The sequence below is a fragment of the Apodemus sylvaticus genome, chromosome 3 (genome assembly GCF_947179515.1).
Source record: "Apodemus sylvaticus chromosome 3, mApoSyl1.1, whole genome shotgun sequence".
In the NCBI taxonomy this organism is placed as follows: Eukaryota; Metazoa; Chordata; class Mammalia; order Rodentia; family Muridae; genus Apodemus; species Apodemus sylvaticus.
Genome location: NC_067474.1, coordinates 143,845,378 through 143,858,886, shown reverse-complemented (window position 1 = coordinate 143,858,886; position 13,509 = coordinate 143,845,378). Strand labels below are relative to the sequence as shown.

General features: G+C 55.9%; 1 protein-coding gene across 1 annotated transcript; it reads left to right on the top strand.

The window, feature by feature from the left end:
- Positions 1–3,679: 3,679 nt before the first annotated feature.
- Tinagl1 (tubulointerstitial nephritis antigen like 1) lies at positions 3,680–13,114 on the top strand. Its single transcript, XM_052177508.1, has 12 exons — positions 3,680–3,792; positions 4,322–4,636; positions 5,475–5,538; positions 9,354–9,446; positions 9,629–9,743; positions 10,678–10,801; positions 10,883–11,033; positions 11,134–11,323; positions 11,409–11,454; positions 11,691–11,814; positions 12,375–12,420; positions 12,519–13,114. Exons 2-12 carry the CDS (start codon positions 4,330–4,332, stop codon positions 12,657–12,659), a joined length of 1,401 nt encoding a protein of 466 aa, XP_052033468.1. The 5' UTR covers positions 3,680–3,792; positions 4,322–4,329; the 3' UTR covers positions 12,660–13,114.
- The last annotated feature ends 395 nt before the right edge of the window (positions 13,115–13,509 follow it).

The following is a 13,509-nucleotide window of genomic DNA, read 5'->3' as shown; positions in this document are numbered from 1 at the left end:
TCGCAGAGCCCAGTATGTAGGTGGAGCTCCATAAGTCCTTACTGAGCAGATAGAAGGAACCTAACACAAGTTTTCCTAGTTATGGTTTCTGTTGCTGTGATGAAAGGACCATGGTCAATAGGCCACCAGTGGAGCAAAGGGTTGTTCGACTGACTGACAATTCTGAGTCACTGTCATCCACGACAGCAATCAGGACAGGAACTCAAACAGCACAGGAAGCTGGAGCAGGAGCTGATGCAGAGGCCATGGAGGGTGCTGCTGACTGGCTTGCTCCCCATGGCTTGCTCAGCCTGCTTTCTTATAGAAGCCCAGAGATGGCCCCACCCACATATGGGGGCATTTTCTCAACTGGGGCTCCTCTTCAATAATTTTTACCTTGTGTCAGGTTGTCACAAAAACGAGCTACCAGAACAAGCAGGACATGAGATGGTACAGCCTGAGCCCTCACGACCAGTATTTTGTCTCCCACAACCTCTGTATTCCAATACACTTAATGTGTACCACTAGGTCTCGATTAAAACTTTTATTTTTATTTTTAAAAAAGAAAGTCTCAAGTAGCCCAGGCTGTCCCTTAACTTATTATATAGCCCAGGACAATCTTGAATTCCTAAACCTCCCTCCTCTACCTCCTAGTCCTGAGATTGATTGCATGTGCCAGGAGAGTCTTCAAGCACAATTACCATACCTTAACCTTAGGGAAGTCCAGCACACAACAACACACCCCATAGACTGTGATATCGCTTCCCGTGTGGATCTGTGTCTCAGTCTCCAGCATCACTGCCTGAAGCCCAGATAACCAAGGGGCACACAGAAGCCTACTAGCCCTGGCCCGAGTGCCATTTGGACTGCTCAATTCCAGACACCCAGTGGAGCATGGCTGCCCTGGTCAGCCTCTTGAGAACGAAACGGTCTCTGAATTCCAGGAACAGTGGAGAGGAGCTTTGCGTCTCTACAGGAAAACAAAAGGAGCCCTCTGCTGTGGGTCTTTAGACACGTTACCAGTCCTGGCTGGCTTCCCCTCATCTGTAGGAAGAAGAAAGTTCAAGAAGGCCCTGGGAGGCTGTGGTAACGTGCAGGGAAACGAGGCCTAGAGAGGGACAGCCTGCTAAGGGTCCCATCTGAGGGAGGATAGTCACCACAGAGTCTCAGAGGACGGCTGGGCACAGAGGGAACCTTGCTGGTGTCCTTTGCCTGCTGTTCTGTTGAAGCCTCTAGGACAAGGTCCCATTCTGAGCATGAATTAGAAAGTGAGTCACCAGGACGGTTCCGTGGAACAGGAAAGTGGGGGTCTCTGGCACCCCCTGGCCCTGCCCTTTTCCTCTGCTTCTTGGCCAAGGAATCTAGTGAGTCATGAGATTCCACTGAGGTGGGCTCAGAGCCAAACTCTGTGATGACAGGGGTGAGGGGCGGAGGGGTGATCCGGCCCTGCCCTCCTCCCTGCCCCCCAGTTCCTGTGTCCTATGGACAGACAGACGCAGACAGGCAAACAGCTACCCCTCCCATCCCTGCCCCCCAGCTCGTCCACGCATCTAGCAGACAGGTGTTCACAAGTTGGAGAGGAACAACCACGTTTCGACACCAGCAGCTTACACAAATGGGCACTGGACACGCTGACAGACCCAGGACAGTCACAGAGACACACACTGTCCACACTGTCAGAAACACTGGAGCTTAGCAGGCAGACAGGTAAATTGGTAGGCAGGTAAAAACCAGAAGACATCCAAAAGGTCCAGGCACACAGGGACATAGCGACACACACACACACACACACACACACACACACACACAAGCACACATGTGCGTGCCAGAGAAGAGTCACACACAACAGGGAAGGGGTGCTCTTGGGTAAAGGTAGACCCAACGTTATGGCCTCCAGCTCTCAGAACTGTAAGACCGACCCATGAAAGCAGGTACCCAGGCCTGTTCTGCTGACACCAGCCTCTCCCAGAGGACATGATGTTGGCAGTTCCGAGGAATCTATCTGCCTTGTGCTTTGATGAATGGAGACGGAGTAGGAAAGTGGGGGGTTCCCAACCTGCAGGATCTGGAAGCCTGTCATAGTGACTAAGGGTGCCTCTGGGGAGAGAGCACACTGGGTAGCCGGTGTTCTAGCTAGGTAACCTTGGGTAAGTCTGCACTCTTGTGCCCCGCCCCCCTGACCCCCCCCCCCCCCGCCCACCACCTGAGTCTCACAAAGCTTAAGGTGGCCTTGGACAAGTTACACACCTGGACTTCTGATCTTTCTGCCTCCACTTCCTGAGTGCTGGGAATACAGACATTTGCTACAGCACGTGTGTGTGTGTGTGTGTGTGTGTGTGTGTGTGTGTGTGTGCATACCGTTTGTGTGCATTAAAAGTATGACAGCTTAATGGAAACTATTCTCTCTTTCCACCACCTAGATTCCAGGGGCTGAACTCAAGTCGTCAGACTTAGTGGCAAGCCCCATTAGTCACGGAGCCATTCTCACCATCCCCATTTTTATACGATGCTGAACTCGAACCCAGGGCTCTTTACATTGCTAAGCAAGCACTCTACCAAGGAAGCTGCCTCCAGCCCGTGTCTGTTCTCTTGAGCCTCAGTTTATCTTTTAGGCTTTGTGCTCTCGGGTCCTTGCAGGATACGAATGGATAGGTCTGTATGTTGGGTGCTTCAGCACCCCCTGGTGCCTCGCCACCCATGCCTCACAGCAGGGGGTAGTAGCTCAGCCACAAGAACCCCTTGTACCGACTGCTCTCTCTCTCTCTCTCTCCCTCTGCAGAGTGACAGCTAAGGGGGGTGTGGAGAACTAAGAAGATCCCGGTGCTCCTGCTTGCCCCCGAGGAGGCTGGGATAACTGTCTAGGTGTGGTGTCCTTCCTCCGCCTAGAAAGCCCTCTGGCCCCGGGCCTAACCTGTTGGAAGAGGGAGCTTGCACAAAGGAGAAGCTCGAAGTGACAGCCGGAAGGTCTCAAGGGACAGAAGCCCCATTGTGTGAGGGCAAGGCAAAGGTTAGACCAGAAACGGAAGGGGGCTCTGCAGGGGGCCCCAGCTGCCAGGGCCCTTGATGTGGGGGCCCGCCATGGGACCTTGTGCCAAGAAGGATGCCCTTGGGCCTGGTGGAGGGGGTGGTGCTGGGCAAGGTGCCCAGCACACTGGGGAGGGCAGACCCCACAAGGGGCGGCTGGGCACGCTCAGACCCCGCACCGCACCCACCTCCTGGGGAGGGGCTGCCCGGAGCTCCCTGAGCGTAAGCAGCTTCCTGAATCATCCCTTGGGAATTCCTGTCATTCCTGGGAGTTGCTGTGGCTTGGAGTGGCCCCCAGCCCAGGGTCACTGGGACAAGGATGTGCATGGCTATTTTTCTTCCTGAAGAAGCCTGGGGGCCCGGCTTAGAGATTTTTGTCCCTAGCTCTTGGTCCCTATCAAGTTCCGAACGTTGATCGTAGTTGCTTCTTTACCCACTTTTCGGCCCCATAAAATCGCTTGGAAAGTCCTTCCTAGGATCAGTCCACAATTTCTCTGCGAGTTGCAGTTCTGGTCCCTAGGAAGAGGCTTCCATTGACAAGAGACCCCCAGGGAGGACAGTCGCATACACATTGTCCTTAAGCTATCCCCTCAGGGCTGGGCAACTCCAGGTACCTACAAGCGGGCCCCGCCCTCCCCTCCCACAGTCCCGGGTTGGGGCGGGTGCTGCCGGCAGGGCGGTACAAAAAGCGTCCCGCCCTGCGCTCCTCACTTGACTCGGTCTGGCGGTCTCCAGCTTGGAGGCGGAGGCGCGCAGGGCAGCCTGGGTCCAGCCCACACCCCTCACCAGGTAGGGACGCTCCCTGATCAGAGGGCAGAGGGTGTAGAGAGAAGGAGCAAGGAGGAGGGGGCACACAGAGGGAGAAGGACTCAGGGCAGAGGGACGCGGAGGAGAGGGTCAGAGGGACGCCGAGGACAGAAGGGTGGGGGCATGCATCGGGAGGTGGCTGAAACAGGATTGGAAAGACACACAGAGCCAACAATTCAACTCAGATGCGGCAGAGGGGTAGAGGGACCAAGGGCAGGAGAGGAGAACGCGTGCTGGAAATGTCAAGGTCCCATTTCCTTGTCCTTGACAGCCCCTAAACAGGTGGGGGGGGTCTTCTTTCTGCATATCCCCTTGTCCCACGAGTGAACTGACATCTAGTGCTGTGTTTCCCACCCCCGGGGGGGGGGGCTCAGGAGTCGGGGTCCCACGCTTTGCTGAGCCTCCTAGAAAGGCTCCAGGACACGTGAAGGGAGACCCTCCCTTGAAGTGTGTAAGGGAGTCTCCAGACCCAACACCTCTGACCCCTGACCTCTGCCCTCCCCGGGCCCAGGAGGCACCATGTGGGCATGTCGGCTGGGGCTGCTGTTGCTGCTGCTAGCTGGCCAGGCTGCCCTGGAAGCCCGGCGGAGTCGTTGGCGCAGGGAGCTGGCGCCAGGGCTGCACCTGCGGGGCATCCGGGACGCCGGCGGCAGATACTGCCAGGAACAGGACATGTGCTGCCGCGGCCGTGCTGACGAGTGTGCCTTGCCCTACCTGGGAGCCACCTGTTACTGTGACCTCTTCTGCAACCGCACCGTCTCTGACTGCTGCCCTGACTTCTGGGACTTCTGCCTGGGGATTCCACCCCCCTTCCCTCCCGTCCAAGGTGGGCACCAAGACAGCCAGCAGGGCGGCCACCTTGTCTAATCCTAGTCCCAACGAGGCTCAGGAACAAGGCTGATAGTGGACATTTCCAGGCTTTGAAAAATGTAGGAAAGAAATCCTCACCCTATTTCCTGCCGCTCTGGAAGTCCCTCGCGTGGTCTTATTTGACTCTTTCAAGCAACACTGAAATAGTAGTCCTGTTAGGCCCTAGGGCAGGGCAGACAGGCCCTATCTCTCAGTCAGTGTGGGGAAGGTGGCAGCCCCGCCTGCTGACTCACCCTGCTGCTGATAGAGCACACAGGGCAGGCCAGGTTGTCATAGCCAGGCAATTTTACCCTCACTTAGGATTCTGTACCTCTGAGACTGGCCTTTATGTGCCCTTTCCCTGTCCCAGTAGGAGAATTACGGGAAGTCCTTCCTGCAGCCTCCCACAGCCTGCTGGGCTTTGGGCTAAGGAAAACCCATGCCTGAGTTGCTATGTCAAAATGCTGTGCCTTTTAAAGGGGGTTGCTTGCCCTCCCTGGGCTTCAGTTTCTTTCCTAAAGTTCCCACCATGCCCATGGGCAAGTCCCAACTCATTTGTGTGACAAAGGGTACCAAGAATGTCATGGCTGGCATCCAGGTGAAACGACACAGACCCAAACAGAGTCCCTGAACAGCTCGTGTGTGGCAGCCTGTGTGTGGCACAACGGACCACCGATGTCCTAAGATATAGTTTGTATCTAGATTCCCTTGGGCTGGGATTGGTTTGTGATTAACACCCGCTTGGCGGGGGGTGTTGGAGGCTACTTGGCCTTGAGGATTTGGCCATCTCTTCTTTCCTTCTTTCCCTCTGGTAGGATGCATGCATGGAGGCCGGATCTACCCAGTCTTCGGAACCTATTGGGACAACTGCAATCGATGGTGAGTGTGAGAGACTGGGGTGGGCTCACTTAGAGCACCATGTGGCAAACAGACTTGGCACCAAACCCTATCACCCATTTCCCAGGGATGAGTCCTTTTTGTTCTCTGGGCCTCAAGTGTTTTCATCAGTAATATGGAAACTTTCAAACTGATCACGCCATCTCATATAATAGGAGTCTAGTCACAAGCCTAGGAGGGGTCAGACCTCGTGGCCTGGCTGGGGGCCGCACCTAAGCCGGGAGTTTTTCTCCACTCCTGCTTTGGGCTGGCCACCCTCCCAGCTGGGCTTGCTGTCACAGGAGAGTCCAAGGGGACGTCAGGAAGGAAGCCTCTGTAGCATCCGCTGTCCTGGGCGGGATGAGGGTCAGGGATGACTGAGCTGGGCAGCCGCCAGCAGCAGGGCCTTCCCTGGAATGTGCCCTCTCCCTATCCTCAACCCCCCCCCCCCCCCCGCTTCCAGGCAGGGGGAGGAGGGGGCCATGGCTAGCCCATCCTCAGTCTGAGCTGGGCAGCAGAGCAGGTGGGAACTATGGAGGTCTTACTGGAAACATCAGGGTCTCTGCTGCCCTGGGCCTGCCCCACCCCTCCCTCTGCCTGGACTAGGAGGCCCCTGGGAGAAGGAAACTTTTAGGAATGTGTTGCGCATAGCTGTTCGCTTTGCCTCACTGGGTGAGGGGTGCCGGGGTCACTGTGGGAATGGGGACCATGCGTGCATGTGTGCGTGGGTGCTGAGGGTGTGTGTGTGTGTGTGTGTGTGTATGTGTGTGTGCGCTCAGAAGGGCAGGATGTCTGCAGAATTCTGCTGTTCTGATAGGGTGGCTGCCAAGGGGTTAACGTTCCCAGGCCCCTCTGGAATGCTGGGACCTGCTGCTACCAGTCCTGTCTAGACCTGCTTGAGCAGCCCTGGGACTCATGAGATGGGGACTGGAAAGTACTAGCTGACCCCTTCAGGACCGGTCCTGGTGGCCCCACGAACCCCACTTGGGAGTGGGAGAATGTCTATGTGCCTTCCAGACTGGACAACACCACACAGGAGCTCTTCTGGAGGTCATGCTGAGGGGTGCTGAGGAAGGTAGAAGAGGGGGCCTCCCTACCCCCCGCAGCCCTCTCCTGCTCTCTTGAGCACCACCCGCAGGCATCAGGGCTAAAGAGCCAGCCATATTGGGGCTTGGCTCCCCTTGAGGCTCCTTATAAGGTGGCATTGGAGGCGGATGCCCTGGGGTGCCTGGAAGGAGGCTGGTTAGCATCTTGTAATAGCAGAGTTATGAGCTTGTAAAAACATTGTAGAATCCCTAGAATTCAGGCCTCCAGCAGATGCCTAATTACTGAAGACCTACTGTGTCGCAGGGACTGTGTCGGGCCCAGGAGTTACAGCTGGAAGGAGACAGACACGGGCCTTGATCCATGGGAGCTTGTAGTGTCACAGGGAAGGGCGTGGGAAAGCAACACATGTGATGTCACGCCGAACTCCCACGGATATTACACAGGGAGGGAAGATAAGGGGGACCCTGGCCTTATGATGGAGTGTAAGATGTAAGGGACGTAAGCACGGGGAAGGCAGGATGGAGGTGAGCTCTTTTCGGTGGGACCCTCAAGCATCAGAGACTGGAGAAGGCTCAGCCATGCTCCAGTTTCTGAGTATCTAAGGGAAGTTCCTTCAAGAGTCTAACTGAAATCACTCATGGTTCTGCCTGGCCTCAGAGCATCTGGGGCAGGGATTGCTGAGCGAGCTGACCTGGTTTGACATCAGAGCAGGAGGGGGCGTGAAGATGGGTTCATGATATGTCTTTGGCATGCACTGACGGGGCCCATGTCAGATTCGCCATAGACCTCAGCACCTGACCTCTAAGATGAGGACAGCGGGAGGAGCAGACCAGGGGAAGGCTGGGTGGCTTTAATCTGAAATGCCCTTGCACATCTGGAGGTGTGATCAGCTGGACATGAGCTGTGGAAGAGGGGGGGGGGGAGGACCCAGGGTTCCTGATGCGTGAACAATGAAAGCCGAAGGCACTCACAATGGGTCAAGCACCTCAGAGGCGTGCCGTGGAATCCCTGGAAAGTGGTACTAGGTATTGTCCTCGCTTTGCAGCGGATGAGAACATAGACAGAGGCGGTGGGGCTCTTAAAATAACCTCCCCAAGGCTGCAAAACAGGGCCAGTCCATGGGCTTAGCCACTTTCATACACTCAAAAGCCATAAACTAGGAGGATGCAGGTCTATAATCCCAGCTGAGGCAGGAGGATGCCAAGTCCAAAGGTAGCTGGAACTCCAGAGTCATTTCCAAGCCAGCCTGCATAACTTAGTGACACCCTGTCTCAAAAGACAGTCAAAAGTGGACTGGGACCATGGCCTGGGGAAGAATCTCTGCCTAACACCCACAAGGCCTGGGTCCAGTCCCAAAGACAATGAAAGTATCATTTATGGAATGCCCACTGCTTACTGGCTTTCCCCTGGAATGGGGATAAGTGGGCTGAGGAGGTGGCTCTGTGGTAGAGTGCCAGCCAAGCAGGTAAGAAGCCCTAGGTTTGATCCTCAGCCCCACCTAAAGCCTGACGTGGCAGTACAGAGGCAGAGGGTCAGACGTTCAAGACCATTTGGGGCAACATAGTGAGTTCTAGGCCAGCTTCTGATACTTGAGAGAAAAAAGTGGTCGGTGTGGGGTGGGGGATGAAAACAGTAGAACACCAGGTGTCGGTGGCTAAGGGACGACACTGTGAGGCAGGGATTGGGGCAGAAGGTATGGAGACCACTGAACAACCAACCAAAGAGCACACATGGGCTGGTGCCAGGCCCCTGGCACATATGTAGCAGAAGGCTGCCTTGTCTGGCCCCAGTGGGAGAGGATGAGCCAATCCTGTAGAGACTGGATGTCTCAGGGAAAGGGGATGCTGGGGGTGGGGGAGCACCCTCTCAGAGGCAAAGGGGAGGAGGGATGGGGTAAAGAGCTCTTGGAGGGGAGACCAGGAAGGGGGGGGGCAACATTTGAAATGTAAATTTAAAAAAAAAAGAGTACAGAAAAAAAAAACAGCTGACCAGAGAACTCTTCTCTGGGAAGTGACGTTTGAAGAAAATGAGTGGGAACCTGGGAAGACGTGGTGGGGAGAGTGGCTCAAAGGCCCTGGGCAGGAGTGTGGCAGGTGTGAATAACCACTGTGGTTAGAATCCAGGCCTGGGAGGAACAGGGGCCAGGCAGGACAGGAGAACAGATCCCACAGCACGTGTTGATGTCAAGGACTCTGGCTCTTTTTCTGCAGTGTGAAGGCAGTGGAGGGTTGGAGCAGAGCAGAGGCATGAGGTGCCTTAGGTTTAGAAGGATGGCGTGGCAGCCAGTGTGTAAACATCTCCTTCAGGCACGTGGGGTGGCGCAGGGCAGAGGGCGGAGCAGGGAGATGCAGCAGCGATCAGGTGAAAGGTGGCTGGGCCGATGTGGCTGCTGAGAGAATGAGGTCATGGTCTGGACCTGGAGTGCACTGGATCGACGCGTGAGGGGTCAAAGGTGACTCCAGGCTTTGAGTCTGAGCTGCAGGGAGTGACAGGATCTGGGACTCACTTTGACTCACATTAAGCAGAACCTGTTGACACACACACACACACACACCCTCAATGGTGATGCTGAGGAACGTGAGATCCTGGGCAGCGGAGACGAATTTGAGAATTGTGAACTTGACTTTTGAAGCCACCAGGCCGGGTGGGACCACTCAGGGGTTCCACTCTAGTGACTGGTTCAGAATCCCAGACCCATGTGCACCTCTGGGGCTCCACAGACCCCCAGCCCCTAGTCACAATTTCTTTTCTTTCCTTTCTTTCCTTTCCAGCACCTGCCATGAGAAGGGGCATTGGGAGTGTGACCAGGAGCCGTGTCTAGTGGACCCAGACATGATTAAAGCCATCAACCGGGGCAACTACGGGTGAGAGGGCCTGGGCATCAGTGGGCACAGGACGGCACATACATGTCCACATACGTGATCATCACACACGGTCATTGTGCTAGGCGCACACTCTGGGGTTGACTCCTTTGCTTTGTAGCCATCACACACAGCGCCAGCGCTTCTGGCCTTGACTGGCCTGTGACTTCCCTTCTCTCCTCCAGGTGGCAGGCTGGGAACCACAGTGCCTTCTGGGGCATGACCCTGGATGAGGGCATTCGCTACCGCCTGGGCACAATCCGTCCATCTTCCTCTGTCATGAATATGAATGAGATTTATGTAAGTCGGTTCTCGCCCACATCTCTACCATCTGTCTCCCAACGGCCTAGCGCATGGGGACGATGAACCTCTTCTTGTCCTGGCATCCAGGATGAGGCCATGTGTCCTCGGACACATCGCTGCCTTCTCTGGAGGGACTGTGCTTCTAAACCTTCTGGAGCTTGCAGAGGCCCTCCTGTCTCCTCAGCCTGGGAAAATTGATGTTGGGTCCAGTACAGCTGGGGCAAGACCCAAGGGGCCGGGGGTCACCTTGGTATTTTAGGAAAAGAGCGACAGAAAGCTCTGGCCAGAAAGCAACAATTCTCGGAAAAAATGCCGACTCAGTGATGCCCCTAGGGAGGAGGGGGCTTCTGTTTTTCCACCAGGCCCTGCCAGTCAAAGGGAGAGTGGGGGAAGGTAAAGGCTCCCATGCAGCAGGCCTGGGCGGGGCTCTACTGTCCATCAAAGCAGACAGGGAGAGGCCTGGGGACTTCTGCTCAAGGCCAGGGTGACCAGCCCCTGGCCCTGCCTTTCTCCCTGGGGCTGCTTGCTATTTTCTGCAGTTTGTCTTGGCGGCCTGCCTGGTCACGGGACTTTACTGTTTCTTCCCGCCCCTGTCCTTTGGGGCCTGGAGGCCACTGCCACGGCAGGAAGGAGGGTGTGGCTGATCAGAAGGTACAAAGACAAGTGGTAGGAGAAGAAAGTGGGAAGCTGGTGGCCCTGGCTGCGGTGCCTTGTTACCTACCCCACGTGTAATCTTTGGGAGCCCCTGAACAGGGCTGGCTATTCCACTCAAGTTGGAAGTGACGGGCATGCCATCTCCCAACCCCGAGAAGAAGGGTGACACCAGCTCCAAATGCTGGAGGCTCTGGACTGTCATTGTGCCTCCAAGATGTGGGCTGGTGGGACGGCTGGGCCATGCTAGAAAGCAAGTGGGATCGCCATTGTCTTACAGACGGTGCTGGGCCAAGGGGAAGTGCTACCCACTGCCTTTGAGGCTTCCGAGAAGTGGCCCAACCTGATCCATGAGCCACTGGACCAGGGCAATTGTGCAGGCTCCTGGGCTTTCTCCACAGCAGGTGTGTCCAGGGGCAGGAGCTGGCACCAGAGAGGAGGGCCACGGTCTGACTTCTGACAGCCCTTTCTGCCTTCCCCACTAGCTGTCGCGTCTGACCGCGTCTCCATCCACTCTATGGGACACATGACACCCATCCTTTCACCGCAGAACCTGCTGTCCTGTGATACTCACCACCAGCAGGGCTGCCGAGGTGGGCGTCTCGATGGCGCTTGGTGGTTCCTGCGGCGTCGAGGGTACGCACGCAGGGGTCGTGGACTGGCAGAGGGTGGAGCACCCTGCAGAGCCTGGGCTTTGGCGGTGGCACCGCATTACGGCTCCTGCTTCCTTCTCTAGGGTGGTATCTGACAACTGTTACCCATTCTCTGGCCGTGAGCAGAACGAGGCTAGCCCCACTCCGCGCTGTATGATGCACAGCCGTGCCATGGGGCGGGGCAAGCGCCAGGCAACTTCCCGCTGCCCCAATGGTCAAGTTGATTCCAATGACATCTACCAGGTCACGCCTGCCTACCGCCTGGGCTCCGATGTAAGTCCAAACATGGGGAGGGAGTGGAAGCTAGGGTTGGGGTCTTGGTCTGATAAACCTTACACTGATGGACCTTCCTCCCCAGGAGAAGGAGATCATGAAGGAGCTAATGGAAAATGGCCCCGTTCAAGGTAAATATCCCCAGGCTTTCTCTGGTTCCAGAAACTTCCTGCTGGAGGTTGGGCACAGGGCCTAAGAGGATTCTCCGGCTTTAGGAACCAAGTGCAGTTGTAATAGGAGTGGACAACCGGTCCATTACCCTTTCTTTGCAATAAGCCCCTAGTGAGGTCAATGTCTCTGACATGAGCCCCTGATGTCTGGATGCTCAGGGTAACAGGCTGAGCCCTGCCTTTGTCTCTGCCCACAGCACTCATGGAAGTACACGAGGACTTCTTCTTGTACCAGCGTGGCATCTACAGCCACACACCTGTGAGCCAGGGGAGGCCAGAGCAGTACCGCCGACACGGGACTCACTCCGTCAAGATCACAGGGTGAGGTTCCTGAGGGCACAAGGGACTAGGAGCTGTGGCGGCAGCGTTTACACTGGGAATTCTTTGAAAATCTTGGTGTTCTCTGCCAAGCTGAGGCCGCTCCTCCCTCATCCCATTGCCAAAGAGGAAACAGACACAGAGAGGAGGGGCTGCTGGCAGGGGTGCGTGGACCGTGGGGAGCTTTGAAGGGTGTCTGGGAACAGTGAGACTCTCCCCTTGAAATAGAGAAGTCAAGAGTTAACGGGGGTGGGTGGTGGGTGGAGGGGATGGTGTTGAGGGGGACATCCGAGATCTCAGCACTGGGATGTGGGCAGAAGGATTAGGAGTTAAAAGGCCACCTTTGTCTGTGTAGTAACTTCACAGCTAGTTTGTCTCAAAACACAAACTTGTCCCAACTCTGGCCAATCACTGAGTGACAGGCTGTGCAGAGAGGGGTAAACACACGTCAGATCCCTGGCTATGCTCAGATTTCAGAAGCCACAGGAGTAGCTTGGGGGTGCTGCGTTCCAGGTATTGAGACCCGGTACAAGCAGCCACCGCATCTCTTGCTTTGCCGCTAGGTGGGGAGAGGAGACATTGCCGGATGGAAGGACCATTAAGTACTGGGTGAGTCTCTGGTGCGAGGCCGAGTCCCGAGCCCCCTGCCCTTCTGAGTGCTCCCTCGCCCATCCTTTGCCTCATGTCTCTCTCCTCTTCACTCCCAGACTGCTGCCAACTCGTGGGGCCCATGGTGGGGTGAGAGGGGCCACTTCCGAATCGTGCGTGGCACCAACGAGTGTGACATCGAGACCTTCGTGCTGGGCGTCTGGGGCCGCGTGGGCATGGAGGACATGGGGCACCACTGAGTCTCAGCTACAGGGCGAGGTGGGATCCACAGCCACAGAACAGGCCTTGGCAGCCACGCCTGGTGAAGCCTCGGCTGCACTCTGGGACCAGGTGCTAATCCCCTCAGACTCAGATCTGCGCTAGGGCAGAACCCCACCTGGGAGCCAAAGATGTGGGAGGCTGGCAGAAACCCCCAGATGTCACAGCCGGAACTGGAAAGGGCCCGGTTTGGAAACTGCAGGGAATATAGATCCAAGACCCCTGGTCGGCCAGCCCAAGACCACGGGGGCTAAGACACCCCAACCTCTCCATCCTCCTACCCACCCTCTTCCTCATCCTCTCCTTCTTTTTGGTGAATTCTGCCCATCTCCCCCGCCTCCATTCCAGCTGTTCTTTTCCATCCTCAATACTGCTTTCTTATTCTTTAAAGATATTTATTTTTCTTTTCATTAAAATAAAACCAAAGTATTGATAATTATAGTGTCTGGGAGTCTTCAAGGTGAAAACAAAAACAAACAAACAAACAAAAACCACATCAGAGCTGGGGTGGCCCATGGCTAGACAACAGAAAGAACTGCCTGTAAGCTGGGAACAAGAGTACAAGCTTGTGCTCCCAGCACTTGGGAGGTGGAGGCACAGGGATCTGAGTTCTGGGTTATCATTGGATTAGGTAGCAAACTTGAGGACAGCCTTGGAGTGTGTGAGACCCTGACAGAAAGGGGAGGGGGAGGGGCGGGAGAGAAGGGCACACCACTGGGTGGCAGGCATGGGTGGGTAAAGAAGAAATCTTAGTGTCCTTCCCATCACAATCCTCGGTGCCCAGCCACTTGTAGAAGGGACATGGATAGCATGACCTCTGACCTCCGGAGA